The sequence below is a fragment of the Saccopteryx leptura genome, chromosome 7 (genome assembly GCF_036850995.1).
Source record: "Saccopteryx leptura isolate mSacLep1 chromosome 7, mSacLep1_pri_phased_curated, whole genome shotgun sequence".
NCBI classification, from domain to species: Eukaryota; Metazoa; Chordata; class Mammalia; order Chiroptera; family Emballonuridae; genus Saccopteryx; species Saccopteryx leptura.
Genome location: NC_089509.1, coordinates 63,989,017 through 64,016,276, shown reverse-complemented (window position 1 = coordinate 64,016,276; position 27,260 = coordinate 63,989,017). Strand labels below are relative to the sequence as shown.

The window sequence follows — 27,260 nt, the reverse complement described above, 5'->3', positions numbered from 1 at the left end:
TCAAATGTCAAAATAACCTAGAGATGTTTTCTCTGAACATATGTACCCTGATTTATCAAAATCACCCCATTAAAATTAATTTTTAAAAAATGCCCTTACAGTGGCAGGCAGGCAGTCCACAATCCACAAGCCACCATCCGCACTGAGGGCAAGCACCAGTACTCTTACATAGACGTGAGGTGCTGCCACATGCTCACCCACTAATCAGGCAAAGTACAAGCAAGCAAGCCTATCACAGCTGTTTTCTTGACATTCCACCCCTTTAGAGTTGGCTTGCTTCACAATCCACATGACAGGTATCTTCTGCGATGGGCCCTGTGTAAGGAATGAGGTACATAATAACATAAACAGAAACAGTACAGACTACAGCAACCAAATTACAAAGGCACACACTATACCAAAAATGACAGTAATTACAAAGGTGCTCTTCACAATGTCTCCCTGGGCAGAGTGCTGGAGGTCCCCTATAGCCCCCTACCCCATGATAGGTGGGAGGGCCTGTATAGTCCAGGGCCATGTCCATTGAATAAAGTGTCCTTGGTGCATCTCTGCACTGGGTGAGAGCAGCTGTGTGGTGCAGGAGGGCCTCCACAGGTGCCACGCCCCCCATCAGGGTCTCTTATACTGTCCATAAACGGCATGTCCATCTAACAAGGGGGCCAGTGCCCCCTCTTGTCACAGTCCAAGAATCCATTATACCCCTCAATGATCAGTCCATGACAGACAGCCCAGCTGTCTGTGCAAATTATCCAAGGTAAAAAGTCCATTACAGGCAACTAGCCATACAGCTCTTTATTAACAGACCTCAGCCCTTTTCCATAAGTGCTCTGTCATTGCCACAAGCCCCATCCAAACCCCTCAGCAAGCTTATAGGGCTTGGCGGGGTCAAACACACTCAATGCCTGTGCCGCCTTGACAGTTTTCTTAGTTACTTCTGCTGCAGCAGCAGCAAAAAAAGCCCCTATTATCTTCTAATACCAACAGCTGCTACACATTAGAAAGGGACCAGTGCATTGTCAATTTCACATGGGACCTCTGGGCCCTGCCTGTTTCTGTTAGGTCTCTCGGCCTTCCCACTATTAAAACTGGAAATATGGGTCTTAGGGATCCTTCTCTCCCTCAGCTGTTTCCAACAAGTAATCCTGTAACCATGCAACCCAAACACCAGCCATTTTCTAGGCAGCTACTGGGGCCACCCACTTCCCCTGCTTTTCAGCACCTGGAACCTCTGTTCTGGTTTAAACTGCTGCCAAAGCTCTAACAGAATTTTATTAGACCTGCTATCCAATTTCTCTCTATCTGCCCCAGCTGCGATCAGATCTACCTACATCTGTGTTTGGGTACCTTTACAGACTCATATCTCTTGTTAGTTGTCGGGGGCAGCATGGGCAGCAGCCTGCACAGCCTTATAATCCCATGCTGCATCCAGCTTGCCCTAATCTGCTACCATCTGTGTAACCATGTTGATGGGATGCCCCACAGAAAGGCTCAAGATAACCACTAGTGACCCCAAAAGGGCTGATGGGGCACTACAGAGAATAAAGGCCCTCATTCCTGCCATAAACACTTCCTCATCTGGCTGACAGGACCTCAGGTTGAAAGCAGCATTCTTCAAACCTAGTTCCTAGAGGACCTGCTGCAGCTCCATATATGGCTGCCACCAACTCACTGCCTCTGGCAAGTCTCCAGCATCCTGCCAGACTGTACGAATGGCAGCCATCACCCATTCTATTAGGGTATGGTTTCCTTGGTTGTCATGGAAGTTCTGAAGATGTTGCCTTAAGGAGGAATGCATGGTAATGGAGGCCAATTCCTCCATCTCTGTTCCAGAGACCATGATGCCATTCACCCGCTATGTCCCACAACCGCAGCGACCAAGCTTCCAAGGGCTTGATGGATTTCTGCCTGAATTTTGCCCATAACCCCATCAGCTCTGCTTGGATGTAGGGCCAGATCACAGAGTGCTCAACTACCTGCAGAGGGGGTTGTGCTGGCCTCTAAGGCACTCTTGGCTGATGGGTTTTTACCTTCTGGGTGACCACAGGCTGGGCTCTGAGTCTATGGATGGCAGTTTTGGCCCAACCTCCTCCTCAGAAGAGGAGGAGTTAGAAATGCCTGCTCCCACTGACTCAAAGCCACTCCACTGGCATGGATGCATCCTTTCTTCAGGGTCCACTTCTGCTCTTGCTGCTGTAAGCACTTGGCCTGAATCTGAGACTTGAGCTCTTGAACCTGCAGTTGTTTTTCTAACAATTGTCATTGCCAATGTTCAACTTATTGGGCAAATTGCAGCTCGCAAACTTTTAATTCTTTCTCCAGAGACCATTTCAGTTTCAGGTGCCATTGGTGTTCTGCCTGTATCTCACACAGTAGTTCTCAAGAGCAGTCAGCTTCTTCTAGTGCTTGTTACAGTTCAAGCTAGTTCTCAGCCTGTAGCCTGCCCTACAGTTATCAAATCTGCAACTCTTTCTCCAGTGACTATTCCAGCTCATGCTGGAGTTCTTGGCGATCAGTCAGTAGCTCATCCTGGAGCATTTGACCTTGGGCAGCCTCTCACACAGAGCTGTCAGTTTCTTCTTGAAGGGCTATAGAAAACACCCAGCCCATGCCCCCAAAAGGACAGCCACAGGGAATCATATGCTGGAGAATGATGACCACTCCTCTATCCCACCCTTCAAGGGTGTTGGTGGCTTTATACCAATCTGATCTGAATCCTGCCCACTATGCCTGATGTAATGCCAATGGTTGAGGCCAGATAGGTTCAAATTGGATTCGGGCAGATGGTAGAGGAACTGCAGAATTAGAAAGCATTGGGCCATTCCCATTTAATAGAGTCTCATGACAGGAAATGAGCAAACAGGCAGAGGAAAACTTCTTGTCACAGCAGCAGGTGAATGAACAGCAAAAAATGATCCCTCACAGGGGTGGGCAGGCAATTCGCAATATACCCTGAGAAAAAGCACTCGTAGCCGTATATACACTATACACACGTGGCTCTGCCACATGTTCAGGCACTAAGCAGGCAAAGTACAAGTGAGCAAACTTAACACAGCTGTTTCCCAACAAAGCCCACCCCCAAGAATTGCTTGACTGTGAAAACCAGTTGTTGCTATATGATGAAAAATTGTAAACAGCAACCACTTAAACCAAGGCTGTCTGACACCCATCTGAGAGTAACAACACACTTCTTCAAACTGACACCAACTCCATTGGCTGACAAATCTTATTATTCTAATTGTACAACTTGAGGAAGTGAAGGCTAGAGTATGTGTTCTTTAGTCCCCATGTCTTAATTTCTGATAACACAGAATGCTTAAAATGAAAGAAATGAGTGTGATGAAGTGTCCTCAGGCAAGACCTTAAAAGCAAATTTATTAACAGGTCATGATAAGTATTAGGAACTTCTGCAACTTAGAGCATCTTTCTCTACTACCACAGTATAAGAACTGACAGGCTGGTTTTGCTTGCTAATTCCACTTTCATTACTTTTTAAGACTAAAAGACTTGTTTGGTAACCTTCAAAGATATACTGAAACCAGTGGGAGATTATTAATGTCCTAGTTCTGGGAGTTTGAGATTTCCTGCTGAGGTCCTAGCTTTGAGTCCCACTGGTTTTGAATTAGTCTCTTAATCTCTTAATTGAAAGACAACTTCAAATAATGTTGCATAGCTCAATGCTTCCAGAAGGGCCCAGGAATAGACAGGCTTATCTGAGAAGGAAACATAAGGAAAGGACTTTCTTTTTGTGAACAAAAATTCAGATTGACTTCTAGTTGATGAAGCAAAATGGCAAATAGTACCAGGCACAACCTATAGATCAAAAACAAGTTTTTGTTTGTAAACCATAAAATAGAAATATCTGTCCTAAAGAGTTTTTGGAGTTCCTGACTTTTCATCTCTCTGAATCCTACTCGCACTGGATAATACTCAAGCTGTCAGAGGGAAATTGATGATCATTACTTGACAATGAGAAATAGATTGTGTCTATGTTGAAACTAATGTTCCTTAACCAATGATCTATTTTTAGTTCATGCTAACAATTTTTAATATGTGTTAGCACATTAAGGAAAGTGTGTTAATTTAGTCTTGAAAATGTTAAATTTGAGCTGCCTGGGGATGATCAGGAGGAAGTATCCAGAAAGTGCTTGGATATATATATATGAAACTTAGAACTCAATGACCTGCTGATAGGGATGTGAGAACCATCAGCATATTTGTGGTTGTAGATTCAGTATACATAGATAGGACTATGCAATGTATTGGTTGGCCACTTCCATTGTAGCCTTTTCCAGCACTGCCACTATGAGTCCTAAGTTCTAACTCTACTATTTATTTTATCAATACAGAAAACCTCATACTTCTAAAGCTTTACTCAAGCTGTGGTTTTGTCCAAATTGTTTTTTACTTTCTCTACCAGGTGAACTCCTACTAATTCTACAAATACCAGCTTAGACCAACTTCTTTTGTGAAAAGGCTTCCCAAATACTATTTCTGACCCAAACAGGGTTGACCCTTCTTTTCTTTGTTTCCATAATATCCTGTACCTCCTTTCATTAGGATATCGATCATAATCCATTGTCATTGTTGTGAGCTTACTGAAGCTATGGGTCCTTTAGCTTTTACTTATACCTCTTTCTATATAGGTTAATACAGGACTGAGCTGAACATCCATATATAGATAGGTTCCTATATGCCAACTCCTTTCAGCGAAAAGTCAAAGACTCTTATTGGTCGCTCATGCAACATTTATCCTACTACTACTGTCTAGCGCTTAATAGGGGTCCTACCAATGGTCATTTTTGAAAGAGTAGAGTATTGGGAATCTATAGTGAAGACCATAGTAAACTCTAGTGTTGAGAACAAAAACACCAATACAGACATAGTCTAATAATTAACATCATTTTATTCAGATACTTTGTCTTGTAATTTGGAGCCTCATTCTGAGAATTAATTCTAAAAAATAATTTTAAGGTTTTTTTCATGCAGTTCTCTCTGAACTTTTAGCTAAGATAGGTTTTTCAGACAATTGAAGATGATGAAGCCTGGCCAGGTGGTGGCACAGTGGATAGGGCACCAGGCTAGGACACAGAGGACCCAGGTTCGAAACCCTGAGGTTGCTGGCTTGAGCACGGGGTGGCTGCCTTGAGCATGGAATCATGGAAATGGCCCCATGGTAACTGGCTTGAGCCCAAAGGTCACCAGCTTGAAGTGCAAGGTCACTGGCTTGAGCAAGGGGTCAGTCACATATGAGAAAGCAATTAATGAACAACTAAGGTGCCATAATGAAAAATTGATGCTTCTCATCTCTCTCCTTCCTGCCTGTCTGTCCCTATCCGTCCTTTTCTCTGTCTCTGTTGGGGAAAAAAAAAGGCGGTGAAGTTGGTCTAGGGTATTTTATTTTGTCTTGTTTTGCTTTATTTGTATTGATTTTTCTTCTACACAACTCTGCAACATGTCAACCCTCACTTCAGGAGCAGCCACCTTTTCTGTAATAGGGTAATTCTCTTTTATCTCTCCACAGTCAATATATTTGAGCTCATGAAGTTCTGTTTGAAGTCAGTTTGAGTCTCACACTTGGAAGCAAGACGACACTGAAAGAGAATTTAAAATGCAGCCCTTTCCAGTAAACTCATTTAAAAACCTACATTTTCCTATGCACCTGGTTCTAGTAAAAAAAACAAGTTAAAGGATTTATTTACAACTTTTTTTATTATTATTAAGAGGCAGGGAGACAGACAGACTTCCACATGAGCCCTGACCAGCAAACCCCGACGGGGCAATGTTCTGCCCATATGGGGCCACTGCTCCATTGCTCAAGCAACTGAGATCTTATAGCCCCTGAGGCAAGGCCATGGAGCCATCCTCCATGCCCAGAGCCAACTTGCTTGAACCATTCAAGCCATGTCTGTAGGAGGAGGAGAGAGAGAAGGATGAGGGGGAGGAGGAGGGGTGAAGTAGATGGTTGCTTCTCCTGTGTGCCCTGACCTGGAATTGAACCTGGTTCTTCTACACGCTGTGCCAATGCTCTGTCACTGAGCAACCAGCCAGGGCCAAAGGATTTATTTACAATTCACTTGTTATTATAAATGAATCTTAGAGTTAAAATAAACTAGTGGTTAATTTTTACTTTTTAAGGAAGTGCCACTGAAGAGTAGGTGATGATTATATTTATTTACTTTTTTCAGACTCTTATTTCAAGGATTTTTTAGTTTTGCTACTGTGTTTTTGTTTGTCTTTTGTTTTGTTTTTAGTGAAAGAGACAGAGGGACAGACAGACAAGAAGAGAGATGAGGAGATCAATTCTTCGTTATGGCACTTAAATTCTTCATTGACTGCTTCCTCATATGTGCCTTAACTGGGGGGCTCCAGCTGAGCCGGTGACACCCTGCTCAAACTAGTGACCTTGGGCTTCAAGCTGATGAGCCTCGGTTGCTCAAGCTGGCAACCTTGGGGTTTGGAACCAGCATCCTCTGTGTCCCAGGCCAATGCTCTATTTACTGTGCCAAAGCCTGGTCAGGTTACTGTGTGTGTGTGTGTGTTATGTCAGATTTTTAAGAAACATCCTCACTCCAGATGTTGGAGTAGCATTATGTCTTGCATGTGAGAAGCTATTAACATTGACATATTAAAATAGACAAACTTTGAAAATATTTTACTGATTTCTCAACTAACTTTTGGTTTTCATCAACAAATGGATGTTGTCAAGAATTATAGGCCACTTTTTCCCTCTCTCTATAGTGCACTGGTGTGCAGTAAATATCTTGGCAACATACATGAATACCCACCAACATTCACACCAGACATCCACATACATGACATGATTAATAAGCACATTGTTTTTCATAGAGGAAGGAGTGGGCACACAGAAACCCATCCATAAATGGGTGATCAGCTCATCACTACCTCCTACGTATACAGAGAGGGGTATGGGCAGAAGGTACAGGGGCTGTTTAATGAGGAAACTAGTGACAATGTAGACACAAGCATTATAGCCTTAGGAACTAGGGGTCAAAGTACTTTGCAGATATTTGTCCCTTAGCTCAGAAAGTCTTGGCACTCTGGGAGACAGTGTCTGGCCTCCCTCAAGAGGATTCCAAGCAGTGGGTGTCTCAAGTGAAAGAGTGTCTCCCTAGAGACGGGGCGGGGAGAGTTGTCTGTGGTCTTGCAGTTACTCATCTGGCAGCTGAGACCCACTGAGTGACGTGATCTCATTTGTACCCACAAACTGCACAGTAATCAAATGGTTGATGTGTTTCCAAACAGTGGTGACTCTCTTTATCTGGCCCAAACTGAAAACCTCAGTGTTGGATTTGTTGGTCTTTGTTACCTCTGGTCAGATTGGGTGTGTGTGTGTGTGTGGGGGGGTCTACAAAGTTGGTTAATTCAATTTTGCATATTAGTTTAAGCGTCCAAAAACCTATCAAAAAAATAAAACCTATTGGGAACGATTAATCTTTACTATTTTGATTGGGAAGAAACCACACAGAATAAAAGGACCCTCTTAGGTCTGAAGGAACTGACTGACAGGACCTTTAGGGAAGAACTGATCCTTTATACCAGGTGTGTCCCTCAAGAGGCAGAAGTACTTGGGGCCCTTTCCTTTGTGGTTAAATTCACAACACCACATTGTTGGAATGTACAAAGGGGAACAGCCAGCTGCAAAATTTACTTTAGAAGTTTTTAAACAGTTGAGACTTTAAATAAATGTTTACTAAGAGCTAAATAATGTGCAAAAAACACTTGCATAAATTCTTACTTTAGTCTGTACAGTACCTTAGTAGTCGTATTATTCCTGTTTCATAGGTGAAATGTAAGTAACCTGTCTGAGATCATTTTGCTAAGAAATGACAAAATAGACATTTGACTCAGTTATATCTGACTCTTCAACTCAGGCTTTTAATCATAAAACAAAATTACTTTTCTAAAGAAAAACAAGGTTTTGAAAGCTCTAACCCAGTGACATGATTCTGCATTACAGAATTGTGTTGAACTGGTGCTAAAGCCAGAGCATGATATAAATACTACAAGTGACAAATCAACCTTCCTGACTGTCTCTGAGTCCTCGGTGACACTGGGAGTTAATTTATGTCCCTGTGCAACATGAGATTGAAGAAATGGAGAGGTGGTTTTCAGAAAATCTGTTTGCACGGTTGCAGCTATAGGTCAGCTCCTCCCTCACCTCCTTTCTGAAACCTTAGCTGGATTACAACACCGGAAGTGGTTCCCCGCTCCCTGGATTTCTTCCACATTCATGATTGGTTCAGTTGAGTTGGCAGCTAGTCGTCAACACAGCCATGTGATGTATTTTTCATTGAAAATTATGAGTTGTTTAAATGTCAGTGTGTTTGTTTCTCACCTCCCCATCTGAGTGGCAGTCTCCAGGAGGGTGGAGGCTACGGCTTATCCTTCATAGAAACCCCCTCAACAGAGCCTGGGCGCAGTGCCTGGCACACAGTCAAGTCTGCTGTCTACGACACTTTTCAACAGTTTCATAATGATTTCAACAGATGTGCAGCCTGAGCTAAGCCAAATTCTGAGCATGTTTTACATTGAGAATGACTCTTTCAGGAGCCCCCGCTCAGTGAGTATTGCCATCACCATCTTCTCTGGGAACTCTGTAAGTAGGGACACTGGGTTATCAAGTCCAAAGTTACCTCCTGCCTCTTCCTTTGGCTGCACTTTCAGTCTGTTTCTTTTCTGCAGCATCTTCCTGAAACTCTCTGTGATGTTGACTGGCCTGCCTTTATTTATTTATTTTTAAATTTTTTCCATTGACTTGAGAGGGAGAGGAAAAGAGAGAAAGAAAGGGAGAGAGAGAGAGAGAGAGAGAGAGAGAGAGAGAAGCATCAGCTCATTGTTCTATTTATTTAATTGTTCCATTTAGTTGTACACGCATTGGTTGCTTCTCCTGCGTGCCCTGGTGGTTAGGGGTCAAAACCAGGTCAACCCTTCATTCATTGAGCCACCAGGCCAGGGCTGGCCCTTCTTTCCTTTAGGTGGAAACCTAGTATTCTGGCCCTACTCTTACACATTCGCTTCTCTGAGAAGCAACGGGATAAACAGAATAATCTGGGACTGTGGAGTCCCATGTAGCTGAAAATTCTATCTCCACTTTGGAAAATTATTTAGCATTTCTGAGCCTCCGCTTTTTGATCTGTAAAATGTAGAAAACTGTACCCACCTCACAGGATTTACGTGAAGACAAAACATACTTATTGGGTAAAGAATCCTGCTTGGCCCTTGGCCCACCATGAGTGAGGATGAATTTGTCCCCCTCTTCTGCTTTTTAAAATTTCCTCTCTTTATCCCCTCACCCTTTATAGCTGCCTTTCTTCTCCTTCCTTATGCAAATATAGATGTCCTTATCTATTCTCTTTCTGAGCAGTCTTATCCATTTTCTTCTCCCCAGAGATAATCCCAACTCTGAATAAGCATGTCGAGCCCTAAAGATTTGATAGAGGTTCTGGTCCTGGATTTTCAACAATGAATAACGTGTTCCAGGATCATAGAAGGTCTGTTATCTTTTCTCATCTCTGCACTCCTCAAAACTACTCACTTCTAATCGTTCCACAGGCAACACAGTAAGTCACTGCTGTCTGCCCACCAGCCCTGTGGAGTCCTCTGCTGGATCTCTTGGGTGGGCAGCATCACCACCTCCCACCTGCACAGCCTCAATTGTGTACAAGGACCTCTTCCACCTTCAATCTCTGTGAGCCAATTCTTTTTGCTTTTTGTCCCCAGATTAAGCTTCTTAAAATCATAACTCAACTTGTATTACTTCCCTGGTCAATACTCTTGAGTGGCTCCTCATTGTCTAAAATGAAAGTCTCATCTCCTTGGTCCAAGCCTTCACCTTTAAGCTCAGAACTCCTTTTCAGTCTCATTGCCCCACAATATGCATCCTGTGCTCCCATCAAAGGGGATTAATAATGTTCCAAGAACACATTCTTGTACTTGCTGCTGCCTTCGTGTCTTTTGTTCCTGCTGTTTCCTCTTCTTTCCTCCTCTCTCCTGCTTTCCTCCTTGCTCTCTCCAATCCCTCCTTACTGAACTCTTGCCCCTCCTGAAAAACCCAGTTTAAAGATTGTTGACACCTGCTGATAAAACTGGCTCCTTCCCTGGCTCCGTTCACTACCACTGCCTCCCCTACCCAGCCCCTTTCTCTCTGGCTCTGCCCTGCCTCACCCCCAGGGTCCTGCTGCCCCCCCTACCCAGCCCCTTTCCCTCTGGCTCTGCCCTGCCCCACCCCCAGGGTCCTGCTGCCTCCCCTACCCAGCCCCTTTCTCTCTGGCTCTGCCCTGCCTCACCCCCAGGGTCCTGCTGCCTCCCCTACCCAGCCCCTTTCTCTCTGGCTCTGCCCTGCCTCACCCCCAGGGTCCTGCTGCCTCCCCTACCCAGCCCCTTTCTCTCAGCTCTGCCCTGCCTCACCCCCAGGGTCCTGCTGCCTCCCCTACCCAGCCCCTTTCTCTCTCAGCTCTGCCCTGCCTCACCCCCAGGGTCCTGCTGCCTCCCCTACCCAGCCCCTTTCTCTCTGGCTCTGCCCTGCCTCACCCCCAGGGTCCTGCTGCCTCCCCTACCCAGCCCCTTTCTCTCAGCTCTGCCCTGCCTCACCCCCAGGGTCCTGCTGCCTCCCCTACCCAGCCCCTTTCTCTCAGCTCTGCCCTGCCTCACCCCCAGGGTCCTGCTGCCTCCCCTACCCAGCCCCTTTCTCTCGGCTCTGCCCTGCCTCACCCCCAGGGTCCTGCTGCCTCCCCTACCCAGCCCCTTTCTCTCAGCTCTGCCCTGCCTCACCCCCAGGGTCCTGCTGCGGCTCTTCTCCCACCACATACTAGGTCAGCACTCTCCACACTGTTTTCTCACAGAACACTTTTTAAAAACATAGTATAGAATACAATACACAGACAGCACAGAGTGAATGAACAGACCAACTAGTCACTGCAAGAAATTACCAACATTCAAGCACACCCTTTTATAAACTTGGAAACGACTCGGTGAGGTTGGCTCATCAGACCAGGTGGTTTATCATGTTTCTTCCTTTTTGTTGCTTTCATTGCAGCACAGCGTAAAATGCAACAAAGAGAAAATGAAATATGGACTTTCCTGTTGTTTCTTTTTTGCTTTTTTTAGAAGGTAAAACTTCACCTTATCTTTGAAGTCCTCAGTCTTTTTACGTCTTTGATTTAGGCACCATTTAGAAAATACAAGATCAGCTTTTGGTTAAAACTTCCATTTTCCAGGCAGGGATCCACAAGTTTATGTACTAGTAATGTTTATATGCAATAAGAGATTAATAACACTCACAAGAATATGTTGACTTCATCAGCTACAGACCAGCAATTACAGGTGAAATACATTAATGACGGCCAGTCACGCCTATGCTTCCCACTCCTTTCTGCATCCGGTGGCTTCTCCGTGCCGGTTCCCGGCATTCTCAATAGGGCAGATTCCACACAGGCACACTGCCCAAGGACTATGTACAGTGTTAGGGTTGTGGTTACATATAATGCAGTTTAAAAAGTCAGTAGAGTTGTTATTATTCTTACTGTAGTGCACTCATTAACAGCTGTTGAAATCCAGAGAATGTAGTTTGGAAAACATTGCCCTAGCACGTTTGCTTTTATTTTCATAGTTTCAGTTATCCCTGCGAAGCCGCAAACCTGAAAAGTCCTCCGTGAAAGCTTACCTGGCTGGTTTGAACAGTCCTGAAGTTGGCATTTCCACAGCTCCTGGCTGTCTGTGCTCAGTCTGCATCCAGGGAAGAAAGGATGGGGGGAGTGGGAATCTCAGAATTCTTACAGCACCTCTGTCAATTCGGTGTGTGTCGTGAAAGTGATACAGGGCAAATTCACAAAACCATTAGCATAAAAATCCTAGTTCAAATCAAATACGAATATGATCTGAATTACTAATATTAAGGGTCAATAGAGTTAAAGCAGGTTTTTTAGTGAAATTTTTAAAGTAAGAAATGTGCTTTTGTTAAGAAACATACTCTGAGACTACAAAACTGGTTACATACTCTTTTGCTACATTTAAAATTTGCTAAATTGTCAATTTATTTTTTGATTTTTCCCCATTCTTAGATTTAATGTGTGTGTGTGTGTGTGGGTGTGTGTGTGTGAGAGAGAGAGAGAGATAGAGAGAGAGAGACAGAAACATCTAGTCTGCTCACTTACATGGTGGAGGGCTGGGCAGGTTAGTAGAATCTGTTATGTCACTATGTTGTCATCCTAGCTTCAATTTTGGCCATTAACTGGTTATCTACTTTATGTCTGCCTGCTTTGGGGCCTAAATACAAATCTAGAGTTGTTCTCTGGATTGTAGAGAATCTACCATTTCTGCCCATGCATTTGATTATTTTACATTGTAGCAGGTAAGTCTTTTAAAAGTAGATCCTAATAATTACCTGTCTATTGTTCTGTGGCTAATGTCACTTATCCCTTCTTAACGAGGATAGAGAGTTCTATTTTAAGTTTAGTTTTATCTGGTTTGCTTTCAAGCAAACTAATGTTTTTCTCTTTTCCTACTGCCTGCCTTGGTGTTCTGACAGTTTCAAAGAAAGCTTGGAGAAGTCCTCGTACTCTGACTGGCTGATAAACAACAGCGTGGCGGAGCTCGTGGCCTCCACAGGCCTCCCAGTGAACATCAGCGATGCCTACCAGGACCCGCGCTTCGATGCCGAGGTAGGAGGAGTCCGTTCTTTAGGGGTCAAAAGGTTTAGCTGTTACTCTGTTGACAGTTTTCAAGTGGAAGGAAAAAAAGGGGGGGGACACGTTAGACAGATTGACAGCAACCCCCGAGTTTACTGGCAATTTTTTTTGCATCTTTCCCCTCTGATCTGATTGTTTGCATTGCCTACTGTTAACTGACAGAAAAGTTTCCCGTCTCTACCCTGATTGTGGCAAAGTGGCTACCTACTGATGTAGTGGTCTGATGGTCTTTTATGATTGGGTACCTTTTTATATTAAATGTACATGTATACATATGCTTTAAATGTACCCATGTATATTTTATATTAATCATAGTTTCTATTAAACTCTGAAATAGCTAATAAAAATATGGGTATAACATAGTTATTTCCCAGTAGATGCTAGAACAACTACAGTATTTTTTAAAAATTGCTCCCATAAAACAGTATATTGGCTTGTTATTATAAAATGTTCATCATTGTGTGGACATATAGAATACATAAAAATAATGTAGATTCTGATACACAGAAGTTTGAATTTTAAGATACTTTAGAGTATCATACAGATAAATTTGCACAAACTTATACAATGCCTCTACAGTGTCTGTGGATGGGGAGTTGGACAACTGAGAGGAGTTGGTGTGGTTGTAGGTGTGGCTAGAAAGCGAAACCGAGGACTGGTCACCCAGAGACTTGAGTGTTTATCTCAGGCAGTGGAGAACAAGTGGTTGAGTCACAATGGAGGAGAAGCAGGAGAAAGACCACGCAGGCTACAAAACAAAGGGTAGATTCGTAGTAATAACTGAGCATTTCTTCTGTGCAACCCTGAGAGGTAGGTGTCATCAGCCCTATTTTACAGACAATGGGAGCTGGTTTGTGACTCTGGAGACAGACAAGGATTCAGTCCTAGTCTCAGACTCTGGATCCTACCCTGTGCTGTCTTCATTGTGTGGAGTGGAACGTGAGGATGGCAGGGCGGCTACAAGCTAAGCCTAATCTGTCATTTCATTCAGATCGTCTTTGCAGACCTCTGCAGGGAATTTTTAAAATCTCAGAATTCACCACCTTTCTATAGTTGCCTGGAACTCTCTTTCTCCTCCATGTATTTTCTATTCATAACCGAGCATCGCTTCCTTTCATGAACTCCCATTCTGCGTTGGGCGTCTCTCCAGTGTGCTCCTTTAGCTGGCCCAATGCTGACCACCCTCCAGCTCTCTTCAGTTGTTTCATTAAGTCTGAATTTTGCATTACCTTCTTTGGGAAAGTGCTCCTTCTATAAGGAAGAACACCACCCCGCTGCCCTTGGTTCTGTCACTGGCAGAGTGGAAATGATTATAGATGTCCGTATTTGCCCTCATTAGCATTGTGACTGGGCTTGGACTGATTTTATAAAGCCTGTCCTTTTGCTGTATTTCTTTCTTCCTTAATTTTAGAAAATAGTGAAGAACAGATTTCTAAACACACAGTTTTATCAAGTGTTCTCAGTCTTTCATTATTAATGTCAGTAATAGTTGAGCAAACTGAAAAGCTTGCTATGCAGAAACATCATGCATTGCCAATTCATTGTTACAAAGTCACATTACTAGATTAGAGGTCAAGAGACAATGGTTGATTGCTATCCACATTTATAGCACTAAATTTGGTATGGATTGCTCGTAGCTCTGGACCATAAAGTCAAATTTTGGAGAAAAGAAAAGAAGCAACAAATTATACCATTTTAAAAAGTTGGTTCATAAGACATATGCAAATGTATAACAAAATATGATGCAGTAAACAGCCACTATCCAGTTTAACAAAAAGAATATGATCATTACTTTTGAATCCTTAACCACATCTTCTTTATATCCCCCACAAAGTAACCATGGTCCTAATTTTAATCTAACATTCCTTTGCTTTTCCAGATAGTTTCATCATATAAGTTTGAACCCTTGCCAAATATATATATTGTTATATTTTGCATGTCTCTAAAGTTTATATAAATTGAATTGTATGTATCAATATTTTTCCATGGCTTGCTTTTTTCTTGAGCCCCATGAATTTATAACTCATTCATTTATTTTCTCTGCTCCAAAATATAGTATTGAATGACTATGCCTCACTTTATTTATTTACTATAGTGTTGATGGACATTTAGATTGAGTGTTTTTGCTGTTACATATATGAACACCAAGGACATTGTTGTACATGTCTCTAAGTATGCAGGTGCAAGAGTATTTTTAGTATCTGTACCTAGGATAATAACATGTTGGTTATAGGCATAAACATCTTCACCTTTATAGGAAATGGAAGAGTCTTGTCCAATCATTGTTCTGTTTTATTTTCTCATAAAAAACAGCTGTGTAGCAAGGACAATTAATATCTCAAGAATACTTTTTGGTAACACAATGTACTGAGCTTGAATAGACCACATCCTTATGTCTACAGGCAGACACTTACCATGCCTCTTCCGGATTAGTAATGCAGCCATTTTACATTTTCTTCACACTTAACAATCCATTCCAATAAGCCTGCCCTGATGACCCATAAAAAGAGCAATGTAGACTGTCAAGCAAAAATGCAACAGTTATTTCCTTGGAATTGAGCATAAAAATTTCATGCCCTGACCCAGTAGTTAGAAGCAATAACATCTGAAGACAATAAACTGTGGTAAGTTAAGCAGTCATGTTCTATGCTATAGTAAAATATATATTGGACCATCGTTACTTCTTGGACTTGCCACATAAGTGCTATCAATCTGTCACACAACTAATAAGGGTATTTATTATTTAAATTTTTTTCCTTTTTATTACATTTATTTAGGTGACACTGGTTAACAAAATTATACCGATTTCAGGTACACAGTTCCATAATACATCTCCTGTACACCGAACAGTCAAGTCTCCATCTCTCACTATTTTTCCTCTCTCTGAGTTCCTCTACTTCCCCTCAGCCCCTTCCCTCTGGCGATCACCGCACTGTTGTCCAGGTCCACGAGTTCTCTCTCTTTCTCTTTTTCTTTTCTCAGTCCCTCCATCCCCTCCAGGCCCCCATCGACAGCTGTCAGCCTGCTTTCTATCTGTGAGTCTGCCTCTGTTTTACTTGTTAGTTTATTTTGTTCCTTAGGTTCCACATGTGACTGAAATAATATGATATTGTCTTTCTCTGACTGGCTTATTTCACTCAGCATAATGATCTCCAGGTCCATCTATGCTGTTGCAAAGGGTAAAATTTCCTTCTTTTTTATGGCCGAGTAGTATTCCATTGTGTAAATGTATTACAGCTTTTTTATCCACTCATCTATTGATAGGCATTTGGGCTGCTTCCAAATCTTGGCTATTGTAAATAATACTGCAATGAAAGTACTGGATTTTAAATGCAAATCTTAAGGTGCATGCCATGATTTTTGCACGTTGTTTTTGCATGGTACTAAAATTTAAAGTTATTTTTATGTTTCCCTTCTTATGCTGAGAGGAAAAAGTTGGAAAGGAATTAATTAATATAAATGAATATAAGAGGAGAGAGAGAGAGAGAGAGAGAGAGAGAGAGAGATCTGCCTAAATATAGTCATTTAGTAGATTGTCCTACAAATGTGTGTATATGTGTCACACAGCAAAAAGCAAAATTATTTACCTGCTTACGCTACCTCTCGTCTCAAGTATATTTTGCCTCAGTAACAAATGTCACCCATTCATGTTAATAATGAATCAAACAGACTTCAGATTGAGCCTGAGCCACAGTACTCCCCCAAGAGGTTAAGAAATGGAAAACTTCCCAAAAACCTGATGTAAGATGTTGTAGATCATAAAGTAAAGACAACCATTTCAGATATTTTTTCATTAATATTATTTCCCTTAAGATAGAAAAATACCACAACAAAACGGAATTAATTCATTCTTTCACTAAAAGTAATTCTAGTATCATCCTAGAGCCAGAAGCCTGCTTTCAGAACTATGTTATCTTCCTGCAAAGGTTTGAGCTCTCTCTTCTAGCGTCTGGTACATGGATTCATATTCTTCCAGAAGTCATAACAGAGTCATTATTTATCAGTGGGAGAATATAAAGGAACAGTTTGTTTTTAATCCAGGATTTATGACTAATTATTCTCTCTGCTGGAAAAAGTGCTTGCTATTTGTTCTCTGCACTCATGGACTTCCCTGAATAGTGTGAGGTTGGTTAACAAGAATGATGATTTGCGGAGAGGTAGCACTGGGAATCCCTTTCAGAGCACTTATTTTCCTTACAGACTTTCTCAACACAGAGCTACAGAATGCAAGAAACACAATTACCCTGAATACTGAGATCTATGCTAAGTTTCTCCGTGCCTCAATGGCTAGTGCTGGCAACCTGGATTTCCTTTACTGAGCAGGAGAAGAACTCCAGGTCATCGGATAATGTAGTGACCTAGGATAGAACACCCAAAAGTGTATTGGTCTTATTCTGACGTTTAATACTAAAGATACATCAACTTTCAGTTAATAGAAATATTAGAGATTTCTTTAATTTACAGGTGAGAAAACAGAGGCTTGGAGAGCTGAAGTGACTTGCCTAAGGCCACATAGTATCCTTGAGGCAGGGGCACAGAAAGGACTCTAGACTTCCAGAGTCCAATTTAATTTAATTAGGAATTTAATTAAATTTCTAATTTAATTCCCTTTCCCTGGGTGGCCTCTTGGGGGGGGGGACCCTCTACCACCCCTTCCTTCCTCTCTCCATACAGGCATAAGGACTTAGAGCTGGCTGACCTACCTTTCTGTTCTGTCTGCTCCACTTACCAGCTAAGTAGTCTTGGGCATACTGCTTGCACACATACTATCACACGTACAAATTTCTATAAATATTTCATAAACCATAGAGTCCTGTATAAATATCAGGTGAAGATATTGGTTTGACTAAGGGCTAGTTTTTTAGTTCCAGGGTGATTCTAGAAACAGACCCCTTTCGCTACATGAGGGGGCCTTTACACGGAGCTGCAGACTAGCATACTTTGGATCATGGACAAGCCAACTGCAATGTCCCCTTCCTCCAGAGACACAGGGGAAGGAAGAGAAAAGTCTCTGCACCAAGAGGTGATGGTTGACAGTAGAAAAGGGATGGTGGCAATAATCGTACAACCCTTATGTCTTCGGAAAAGCCAGGCCTTTCTTTCCTGGTCCGAGGAGGAGGAGCAAGAACAGGCGGCAGCAGGCAGTGAAGGCTGGCCTGTGGCTTTGAGCTGCCTTGGGGAGATGGTTACCAGATCCTCCCTTCTAGGGGCAAGCAATACGCAACCTGGCTCTTCACCAGAGTGGTCAGGCATCCAGAGATCAGGTTACCTAGGTGTATCAGGAGAGATCAAATTTCAGGGGCTAACTGCACTGCCCAGGCTCTGCCAACCCACCAGACTTAAAACATATAACTAAAAGCCAGTCACATTGGTATATTTTAAACACAACTTATTAAACTACTGTATCGGTTAAGGCAATAAACTCCAAAATCTCTGTGACTTAATACGCTAAAAGTTTAGTTTTTGCTCACGTTAAACCCAAATGGATGATCCTGATCAGTGATAGTGGGTAGTGTGTTCCCTTCTCCATGAATGTAATTGTTCGATGGCAACTATGAATAACGGCTTGTGGATTCTTCAGATCTCTGACTGCAGGTGCTGACCTTACTTCATGCTTCTGTACACATTTGGTTGTTTCTTCTCCAATTTTGACTAACATGCTAAGCTTGTCAGTTTGGGGGGTCATGATGCCAGTAGCTATTTTCTGTTAAAAAGACAGAATTTATCCTATCCAGTTTTGCTTTAGTGGTACAGTTCAAGTGTAAAGTAATTTCCAATTTCTGTGAATTTTCTGCTTTCTAATAACTTTTGGGAAGTCCTCTGAAATTCTGACCAAAAAATATGCAGCAAGGGAATGATCCTTATTTTGAAATCTCAGTTTTGAAACTGTTGGTCTTTTGATAAAAGCTACAAAGGGATGTTTTTAATGTGAGATACAGCTCATCCCAGGTGTAGTCAGGTGCTTGCTGTGAGGGCTATGGGACAAGTAATCATAGTTGTCCACCTGCTGGGTGTTCTCATGGTGATTGTGTTAAATATTTAATGGAGTTCCCTCCTTGCGGTGAACAGAGCGACTTCGAGGTCGAGCCGTGGTGATTATGTGCCTCTGTCTGCCCGTTCAAGTTGACTCTTAGCAGTGGTGCCTGCTGGGTTTCATAACATACATGGTTTTATGGCCCAACTTCTTGGTTTAGGGGTGGAAAATGATGACAAAATGGTTATATAAGATAGTCACAGAGCCAGAACTAAATTTCTGAGCTTTAAATTTTGCAAACTTAAGATCAGGATATATTTATTCTGTTATAGGACTCTGTGATCCTTAAAAAGCATAGAAGATGGTAATGACCAACTAAATATACCCGATTAAATTTATTTATAGTGACTTAAGAAATATATGTTCATGGGTTATCAGGCTTGTGAATTTTGTAGTTTTATCAGGCATTTGCTCCTTGGGAAGGGGGCACCCGTACTTTTACATTTTAAGTCACATCATATCACAACTCGGCTCATAAACTCTTTAAAGTCTCCCAGTTTCACTATAGTAAAAGCTAAATTTACAGTTTTTTCAGAGGCTTCCAGTGCCCTACACAATCTGGCATCTCATTATCCCCACCCAGACTTTACTCATACTTCTCCATCCACACTGGTCACCTTGTAATGTCTGAAATATGCTGTTCACACACATACCTCAGGGCCTTTGCACTGGCGACTCCCTCAGCTGAAACATTCTTTCACCAATTGCTGCATGACTCACATCCTAACCTCTTTAACATCATTGTTCAGAGGTTAGCTGTTAGTAAGGTCTGGCACCCTTGGCATTTTTAATCCCTTTTATCCTGCTCTATTTTTACTTCTAATTCCAAATATCTTCTAACATACAATTTATGTATTTGTTTTTGGTATTGTTTACCAACTGTCTTCCTTTACTAGAATATAAGCTCAATGAACATGAGAATTTTGTCAGTTTTGTTCATTGATGTTTCCCCAAGAACTAGAACATTGTTCAGTACACAATAGATATTATTGTTGAATATTGCCCACAATTGTCAAATACATTAATCTGTGTTATTTACAAATATGTTAAATATAGTATATAAATTGATGTGTGAACATATTATAATTTATAGAAAAAAACTGTTAGTAGTTGTCATCTCTAGAGATGGCAAGATCAGAGCTTTAGATTTTATTTTTACTTGAAAGTTTTGCAAGTGTTTTCTTTTTTTTGTAATCAGACAAAATTATAAAGATATTTAAGTTATCTAGACCTGTTGTAGTTTATATTTTACTAGGCTACTATGAGCCCTCTAAAAACTGTAAACTGTTACTCAAATCCAGAATTGAAATAATGTAAGAGCTAAGTAAATTGATTTGCCTTGCGATATCTTTAGGGACATCAGATTGATTATTTTCTATTGCCCTTGCCAGCATGGAGTGCTGCTTGGATTTTATTCAAGATCCTCATCTGAAACTGTCCCAACAGCATGTACATAAAGGGCTTTTGCAGATGGCATACCTCTGCAGCAGGTGGCTTCTTGAAGCACATACTCTATTTATAAATATCTTCACCACAGAACAATTATTCTGGCTTTGTTTTCATTGGCATTGTGCCTAAGAATTCAATTTCCAATAATTAGCTGCACTCTAAAACATCATCCTGTGAAGCTCTCTGCTCTTCTTTTCATACTAGATTCAAAAGATCACCTTAAAACAAAACACTAATGCCCAGCAAGCCATTATTAAGCCAACATAAGGAACGATATTTTATTCCTTAGTTTAATATTTCCTTCCATTAGTATCATGATGGAGAGAATTTCAGAGCCATTACATGAAGGTTTTGTTATCTGGCTGCAATAGGAACAAACAATTGGACTCAACATTTAAATAGGAAAGGTTCAGCAAGAGGAATGGCAAAAAATAACTAAAAAGTAGGGAGGTTTTATGTCTGGATGTTTTGGTGGTCTATGTATTTGTTACAAATTCAGGAGCAGTGGGAAACCCATCAGCACGCTGTTCTCTGCCATGCTGGCTAAAGCCCTGAATTACAGTTAAATCTAAGGTCTGTCCTTCTTCAGTCCTGCATATGGGACTGAAGTTCCTCTGTAGTTCTTTCTCTCTTTTTCCTTTATTAAAGCCTGTTGTAGACAACTCAATAGTTCTCACCCTTGTCATGAGTACTTAAGGATAATGAGGCTCCAGTCTTTGAGAGTATTTGATGTAGAGTATTAAAGCCTAGTTCACCGGTCAGAGCTTAATAACAAAGCACACCCACAACCTGGAATGCTGAGTGCTAGCCTGGTAGGACAGTTCTGTGTCTATTCAATACAATGCCTCCATAATGCCTCTGGGTTATTGCTTGTGTTTCTGTTACAAAGGGAAAAGTACAAAATTGTAACCATAAAGAGTTAGATTGTGTATCTGCTGAAATGCATTTACTACTAATAATTTCCTAGTTGCTGATACTTAAGATAGGCCAGTTTGAGACTCTGTCTGGAGGGTAGGGTTTGGTAGAGAAGATTGGACAATGGATATAAGATTTCTTGATGACCAGGAGGGTAAGGAAACAGAGGAGGATTACTAAGACGTAAATAAAATATGGAATGGGGTAGCTGTGGGTAATGATGACAAATTGGAGTCCCATTGATCTAAGGGTCAAATGGACTTTGCTGCATAGGTTGTGGTGACAGTGCCTCCATTCTAAGCCCAAAAGTTAGATATATATACATATACATACAGACACTTTTTCACTCCTGAAATTATATATATATATATATATATATATATATATATATATTTTTTTTTTTTTTTTTTTTTTTTTTTTTTTTTTCCCCAGGAGTGCTTTTGTCAGGACTTAAGGAATCATTTGTTAACATTGTTCTAGGAGCATTAGGACTGATCCCATGTGCCAGGTAAGGGAGGTGAAAAGAAATTGCCTCTCTGTTGTTTCTAGGAAATCAAATGACTGGATGGAAACATCTCTCTCAGCTTGTCCTAGTACATAATTTCTCTCTGGCAGATTGGTGTTCGGGGGATAAAGTTTTGTTTGAGATTATTGTTAAAACTGTACATATCTTTCTAGGGAAAGGAAAGACATTGCACATTAATAAATTATCATCACATTATCATCCATTAATTTCACATTTTCTCTGACCACCTTGGAGGGCCTGGAAAATTTGACAAGTATGTTTTGATGGCTTCTAGAGATAAACCATGTTTAATTAGATCTGTTAACTGGAAAGACCCTTTGAGAATAGAGACTGGGCAAAATTTTTTAGTAAACACATCTTTAATTGGAAAGAACCAAGCACTTCCAGATAATATGTTTATTTATTATTTTAACTGTAGCCTTCAAGAAAAGCTACTCAGTCTCAGATAGTCTAATGTTTAGAATTATAATGATATAAATTTTATTTATTTAATTGATTTATTTTTTTTATTTTTATGAGAGAGAGAAAAAGAGAGAAACAGACAGACAGGGATAGACAGACAGGAAGGGGGAGAGATGAGAACCATCAACTCATAGTTGTGGTGCCTTAGTTGTTTATTGATTGCTACTCAAACATGCCTTGACTGGAGAGCTCCAGCTGAGCTAGTGACCCCTTTCTCAAACCAGCGACCTTAGACTCAAGCCAGAGACCTTGGGCTTCAAGCCAATGACCTTGGGCTTCAAGCCAGTGACCTTGGGCTACAAGCCGGTGACCATGGGGTTATGTCTATGATTTCACACTCAAGCCAGTGACCCTGCAATCAAGGTGGTGAGCCCGTGCTCAAGCTGTTGACCTTGGGATTTTGAACCTGGTCCTCAGTGTCCCTCAGCTGATGCTTTATCCACTGTGCCACTTCCTGGTTGTGCTCATGGTGTAAATTTTAACCCTTTGAGTAGTACAAATGTTGATGTACGTCCCATGCCTCCTGATCACCCAGAGTATAATCGTAACAAAAATTTTTATTTTAAAAATGTGTAAGGCAACATTAAAAAATGGCAATTGTATGTTCTTGTTGTTTCCATAAACTGGTTATCAAACAAACATGATTTTAAGTTAATAAAACTGTAACTGTAACTAATTTCATTTTTTGAGAAAAAACTCACTCCCAGGGGTCAGCGAGCATGAAAAAAAAAAACTCACTAGTGAAAATGATTGAGCAGGGACCCTGTGGAACAATGGGGTAGATACTTTGGGGTTGGTATTCCTTTCAGTGTTAGTAATATTTAAATTTCCAAAACACCTTACAAATTTTGAAACTCTTACATACACATATACTTATAAAACAACTTGGAAAATAAGAAAAAGCAAAAGAAGCAAAGATAATGCCAGAATCTGGAGATAACCAATGTTAACACTTTGCTATGCAGGAGATAAATATTGAAGACAAAATGGAGGCATAAGGACTTTGGTGACTTGATTGAGGTCAAGAAGCTGATAGATATTTTTGAGCTCCATTGACTGATAACAATCTGGAGACTTGAGGTTAGCTAATGAACAGAGACAATTCTTTTCTTCACACTTTCTTATTCCTCTTTATCCCTGTTCCTTTAAGATGAGCTTTCTCTCTCTTCTCCTTCAACCTCATGCTCCAGGGCCTTGCCATTTAGACGAACCTGGATTAATTTAACTTTTCAGAAATAACAGCCATTGCCACAAATAGACAACCAGGACATTACCTTAATAATCTTAAAATGGGAAAATTTACACTCATCATACTCTGCCATCCTTCCTTCTCCCCCTCTCCCATCTTACGGCACTCCTTAAGCATGCTAATACCACCACCCCCTTTCCCTGCTCTCCCAGCAAGTTAATGCTGACTTCACTTCCATCCTTCAGCCAGTCGGAACGATTTAAAGATGCTCTCAGCATTCTCTGTTGCCTGTCCTCTCCTCCTGTGTTCAGCTCACGTGAGACGAGCTCTGTTTTGAGGCAGCTCGGCTCTCAGTGTGGCCCTGTCTGCTGCAGGGCTTATCACTTAACTTCAGTACCTGACCCCTGATCTTCTTCCCTGACTATCTTTGCTTTAATTATCCTTCTGTGTTACTAAATTCAATAGCTCATTTTTCAGTGCTTATACTATTTGACAACTGCAACATTTCACACTACTGTTCCCAGTAAGTTCTATTTAGAAAAGAGCTTTTTTCATCGTGTACAAGTAATTCATTATCTACATTAGAAAATAGAAATGGTAATTTAAAATTTTCCATAGGCAGAGTTATTTTACAGTACATACATATATCAAATCATCACGTTGTACACTTTAAATATATTATACATCTTGTCAATTGTCAATTATACTTGATTAAAGCTGGGGGGAAATGTATCACTGCTTGCCAGAGAGGAGCAGGGATAGAGGCGTAAGAGGAGCACAGGGCATTTTTAGGACAGTGAAATTACTCTGTATGATACTGTGGTGTTGAGCACATGTCATTATGCAGTTGTCAAAATCCATAGAATATACAGCATCAAGATTGAACCCTAATGTAAACTATGGACTCTGGATAATAATGATGTGTCAGTGTGGGTACATCAATTGTAGCAAATGTACCATTCTGGTGAGTGATGTTGCCAACCTAAAATTGTTCTAACAATCAAAATCCTATTTAAAAAGTAAAGAAACAAAAACTCCATAGGCAAAGAATTTCAAAGGAACTATTATGATTATAATTTTTTCAGGATTTTCCAATGTATATAATATGTTTATACACCCACAGAGACCCAGACTATCACTTAATACTAAAAATTTTCTATGTTAATAAATATTCTTAGCCCTGGATAGCTCAGTTGGTTAGAGCATCGTCCTGCAGCACAGAGGTTGCTGGTTCGATTCCCAGTCAGGGTACAGACAGAAACATGTGAATATTTCTGTCTCTCTCTCTTCCTTCCTCTCTTACTAAAGTCAATAAATAAAATTTTTAAAAAAAGAAAAGAAATTGCATACTTAAAAATAAATAAATAAAGCCCTGGCTGGTTGGCTCAGTGGTAGAGCGTCGGCCTGGCGTGCAGAAGTCCCGGGTTCGATTCCCGGCCAGGGCACACAGGAGAAGCGCCCATCTGCTTCTCCACTCCTCCCCCTCTCCTTCCTCTCTGTCTCTCTCTTCCCCTCCCGCAGCCAAGGCTCCATTGGAGCAAAGATGGCCCGGGTGCTGGGGATGGCTCCTTGGCCTCTGCCCCAGGCACTAGAGTGGCTCTGTTCGCAACAGAGTGACGCCCCCTGGTGGGCAGAGCGTTGCCCCCTGGTGGGCGTGCTGGGTGGATCCCGGTCGGGCTCATGCGGGAGTCTATCTGACTGTCTCTCCCCGTTTCTGGCTTCGGAAAAATACAGGAAAAAAATAAAAAATAAAAAATAAATAAATAAATAAATATTCTTACATAGCATAATTTTAATTAGGTGAATAATATTACATTGTATGGATGTGCTATGATTTATTTATGAATTACAGCTCCCTTTAGTTGAACATTCAAGTTATTCTATCATACTTTTATAAATAATACTATGGTTCACACCATTATTTGCAAACTTTTGTGCATGGTTATGATAATTGCCATGGATAAATCCCTAGACCTAAAATTGCGAAGTAAAAGGATATGTACAATTGTTAGACTCTGGAAACATGTCAATAAATTTATTTCCAGAAAGGTTGTTGTAATGTGTTCACACATTAGAAATGCTGTAAAGCCTTGAAGTTAAGAGTACAAGCTTTAGAGTTCTTTTCCATTCCTGTGACTGACCCAGTGATGGGATTCAAATAAATTAACAACCAGTTCTCTGCCTTAATGACTGTTTTAAGTATAAAAGATATATATACCTTAAGGTAGTTTGTTATTTCATGCATTTAATACTTAAATAAGAACAATAAAAGAGGTACACAAAACTATATTATGTTATAAGAAAGAGTTTGAAAATATTAATGAAAAAATATTAAATAATATTTATAATATCTTGGGAGAATTTTGGGTATAACACAAAGCTGAAACAAATAACAGCTTGTCACCACCTGGTTATTTGGCACTTTTTACGTTTTTGCTTGTTTACTGAAGCAACAAACGCAAGGGAATTAAAATGTAGTATTGCATCAAAGGTATAATGAGTTTTATGAAATGAATAAATAAATATTACAAGCATAGTCCTGTCAAATTCTTTTCACCTATGGATGAAATGAACATTACTATGGGTGCTTAGAATATGCTGTTGTGCAAATAAACGTTAAAAAAGAATAAGAAGTGTTCATTTGTGATTTCCACATTGGGCGGCTGCCCAGGTGCCCACCTTAGAGAGAACCCTGATTACAGGTATCATTTTAAGAACCGGTTCGCTGAACTCAACAAAAAATTAGGTATCGGTTCTCCTGAACCAGTGCAAATTGCCTGAATCCCACCACTGAACTGGCCCTACCTTCTTCTGGCCCTGACTATGTGTTACCTTGGTTTCACCTTTTTATCCTTCGTTGTCTTTTTCTTGGACATGTCCTCCCTTGGTGATTTTACCCACTCAGCCCCAGAGGCTGAGGACTGCAGGATCTGCCTCCAGCTCTTCTTTCTCTCCCATTGCCCTCTCGTTTGCAACATGCACCAATGTGACCTCATTTATTTTCCCTCACACTTCCCGTGTTCCCCACTTTAAGGGACTCGGCCACCTTAACTCAAACCAGAGCCCCAGCGTCATCCTTTGTGGGGTGGAGAAACACAAAGAACACAAACTCCCACCTTCCCAGAATTAAACATTTGTTTGGGAAGCTGCAATGATTTGGGATTAAAAAAAAAAAAATCTCTTTCATTTCACTGCCAAACAGCCTAAACTTTGTTTTTTCTCCTACCAGCCTCTCAGGCTATCTCTGTCCTTGCTTCTCTCAGTCACTGCATGTTCCTTTTTTTCCTCGTTCTGTGGCTTCTATCCCCAGCTGCTCCAGATTTTCTGGGGGAGGTTCGACAGAGCCTGTGGCTGTCCCAGCATTGGCAGAGGCAACGGTTCCTAGTGCTCTGTGCCGGTTCTAGACCACCACCAATTGTGGTCTAGAAACAGCAAAACAAAACAGACCCAAACAAGTCAGCAGATCACCTTCCAGACCTCTGTAACACTGGCTTCCTTCCATTCGTGCTCACTAGCATTGCTGTAATATAGATACCGTCCTTAGGGAGAGGAAGAAACCCACTTAGTTCTTGGGGAAGATAAAGTTGATAGATGTGTTTGTTATTGTCTGGCTTCCTTTGAGCCAGCCAGTCTCTACTTTCAAGGTGGTTAATCTCTCTAAGTCTTTTCTGATAAGGGAGGATGTTAACAGAACTGACCTCAGAGAGTGTTTTAATAAGTACATGAGATAATGCATGCGGAAGCCCTGAACAGGGTGCCAGACACGGACTGGACATCCAGTAAATGTTAGTTTATCACTGTCATCCTTGTCTTTGATGACCACTTTTAAGGATCTAAAGCTGCTCCTAGTTTCTATAACCACAGTCAGTTGCTGGTTTTTCTATAATGTTTTAAACATTCTTTACTTGAACACTTATTTTATTTTAACTATTTCTATCTTTACTAGGCTGTGAGCTAATCAACGGTAGTAACTGTCTT

General features: G+C 41.1%; 1 protein-coding gene across 3 annotated transcripts in view; it reads left to right on the top strand.

Moving 5' to 3' along the window:
- Positions 1–27,260, top strand: part of PDE11A (phosphodiesterase 11A) — a 477,210-nt gene that overhangs the window by 237,845 nt on the left and 212,105 nt on the right. For all 3 annotated transcript variants that reach the window (XM_066345959.1, XM_066345958.1, XM_066345957.1), the window contains one exon: positions 12,548–12,680. In XM_066345959.1, coding sequence (XP_066202056.1) covers positions 12,548–12,680 — 133 coding nt within the window. The remainder of the gene's footprint in view (positions 1–12,547; positions 12,681–27,260) is intronic.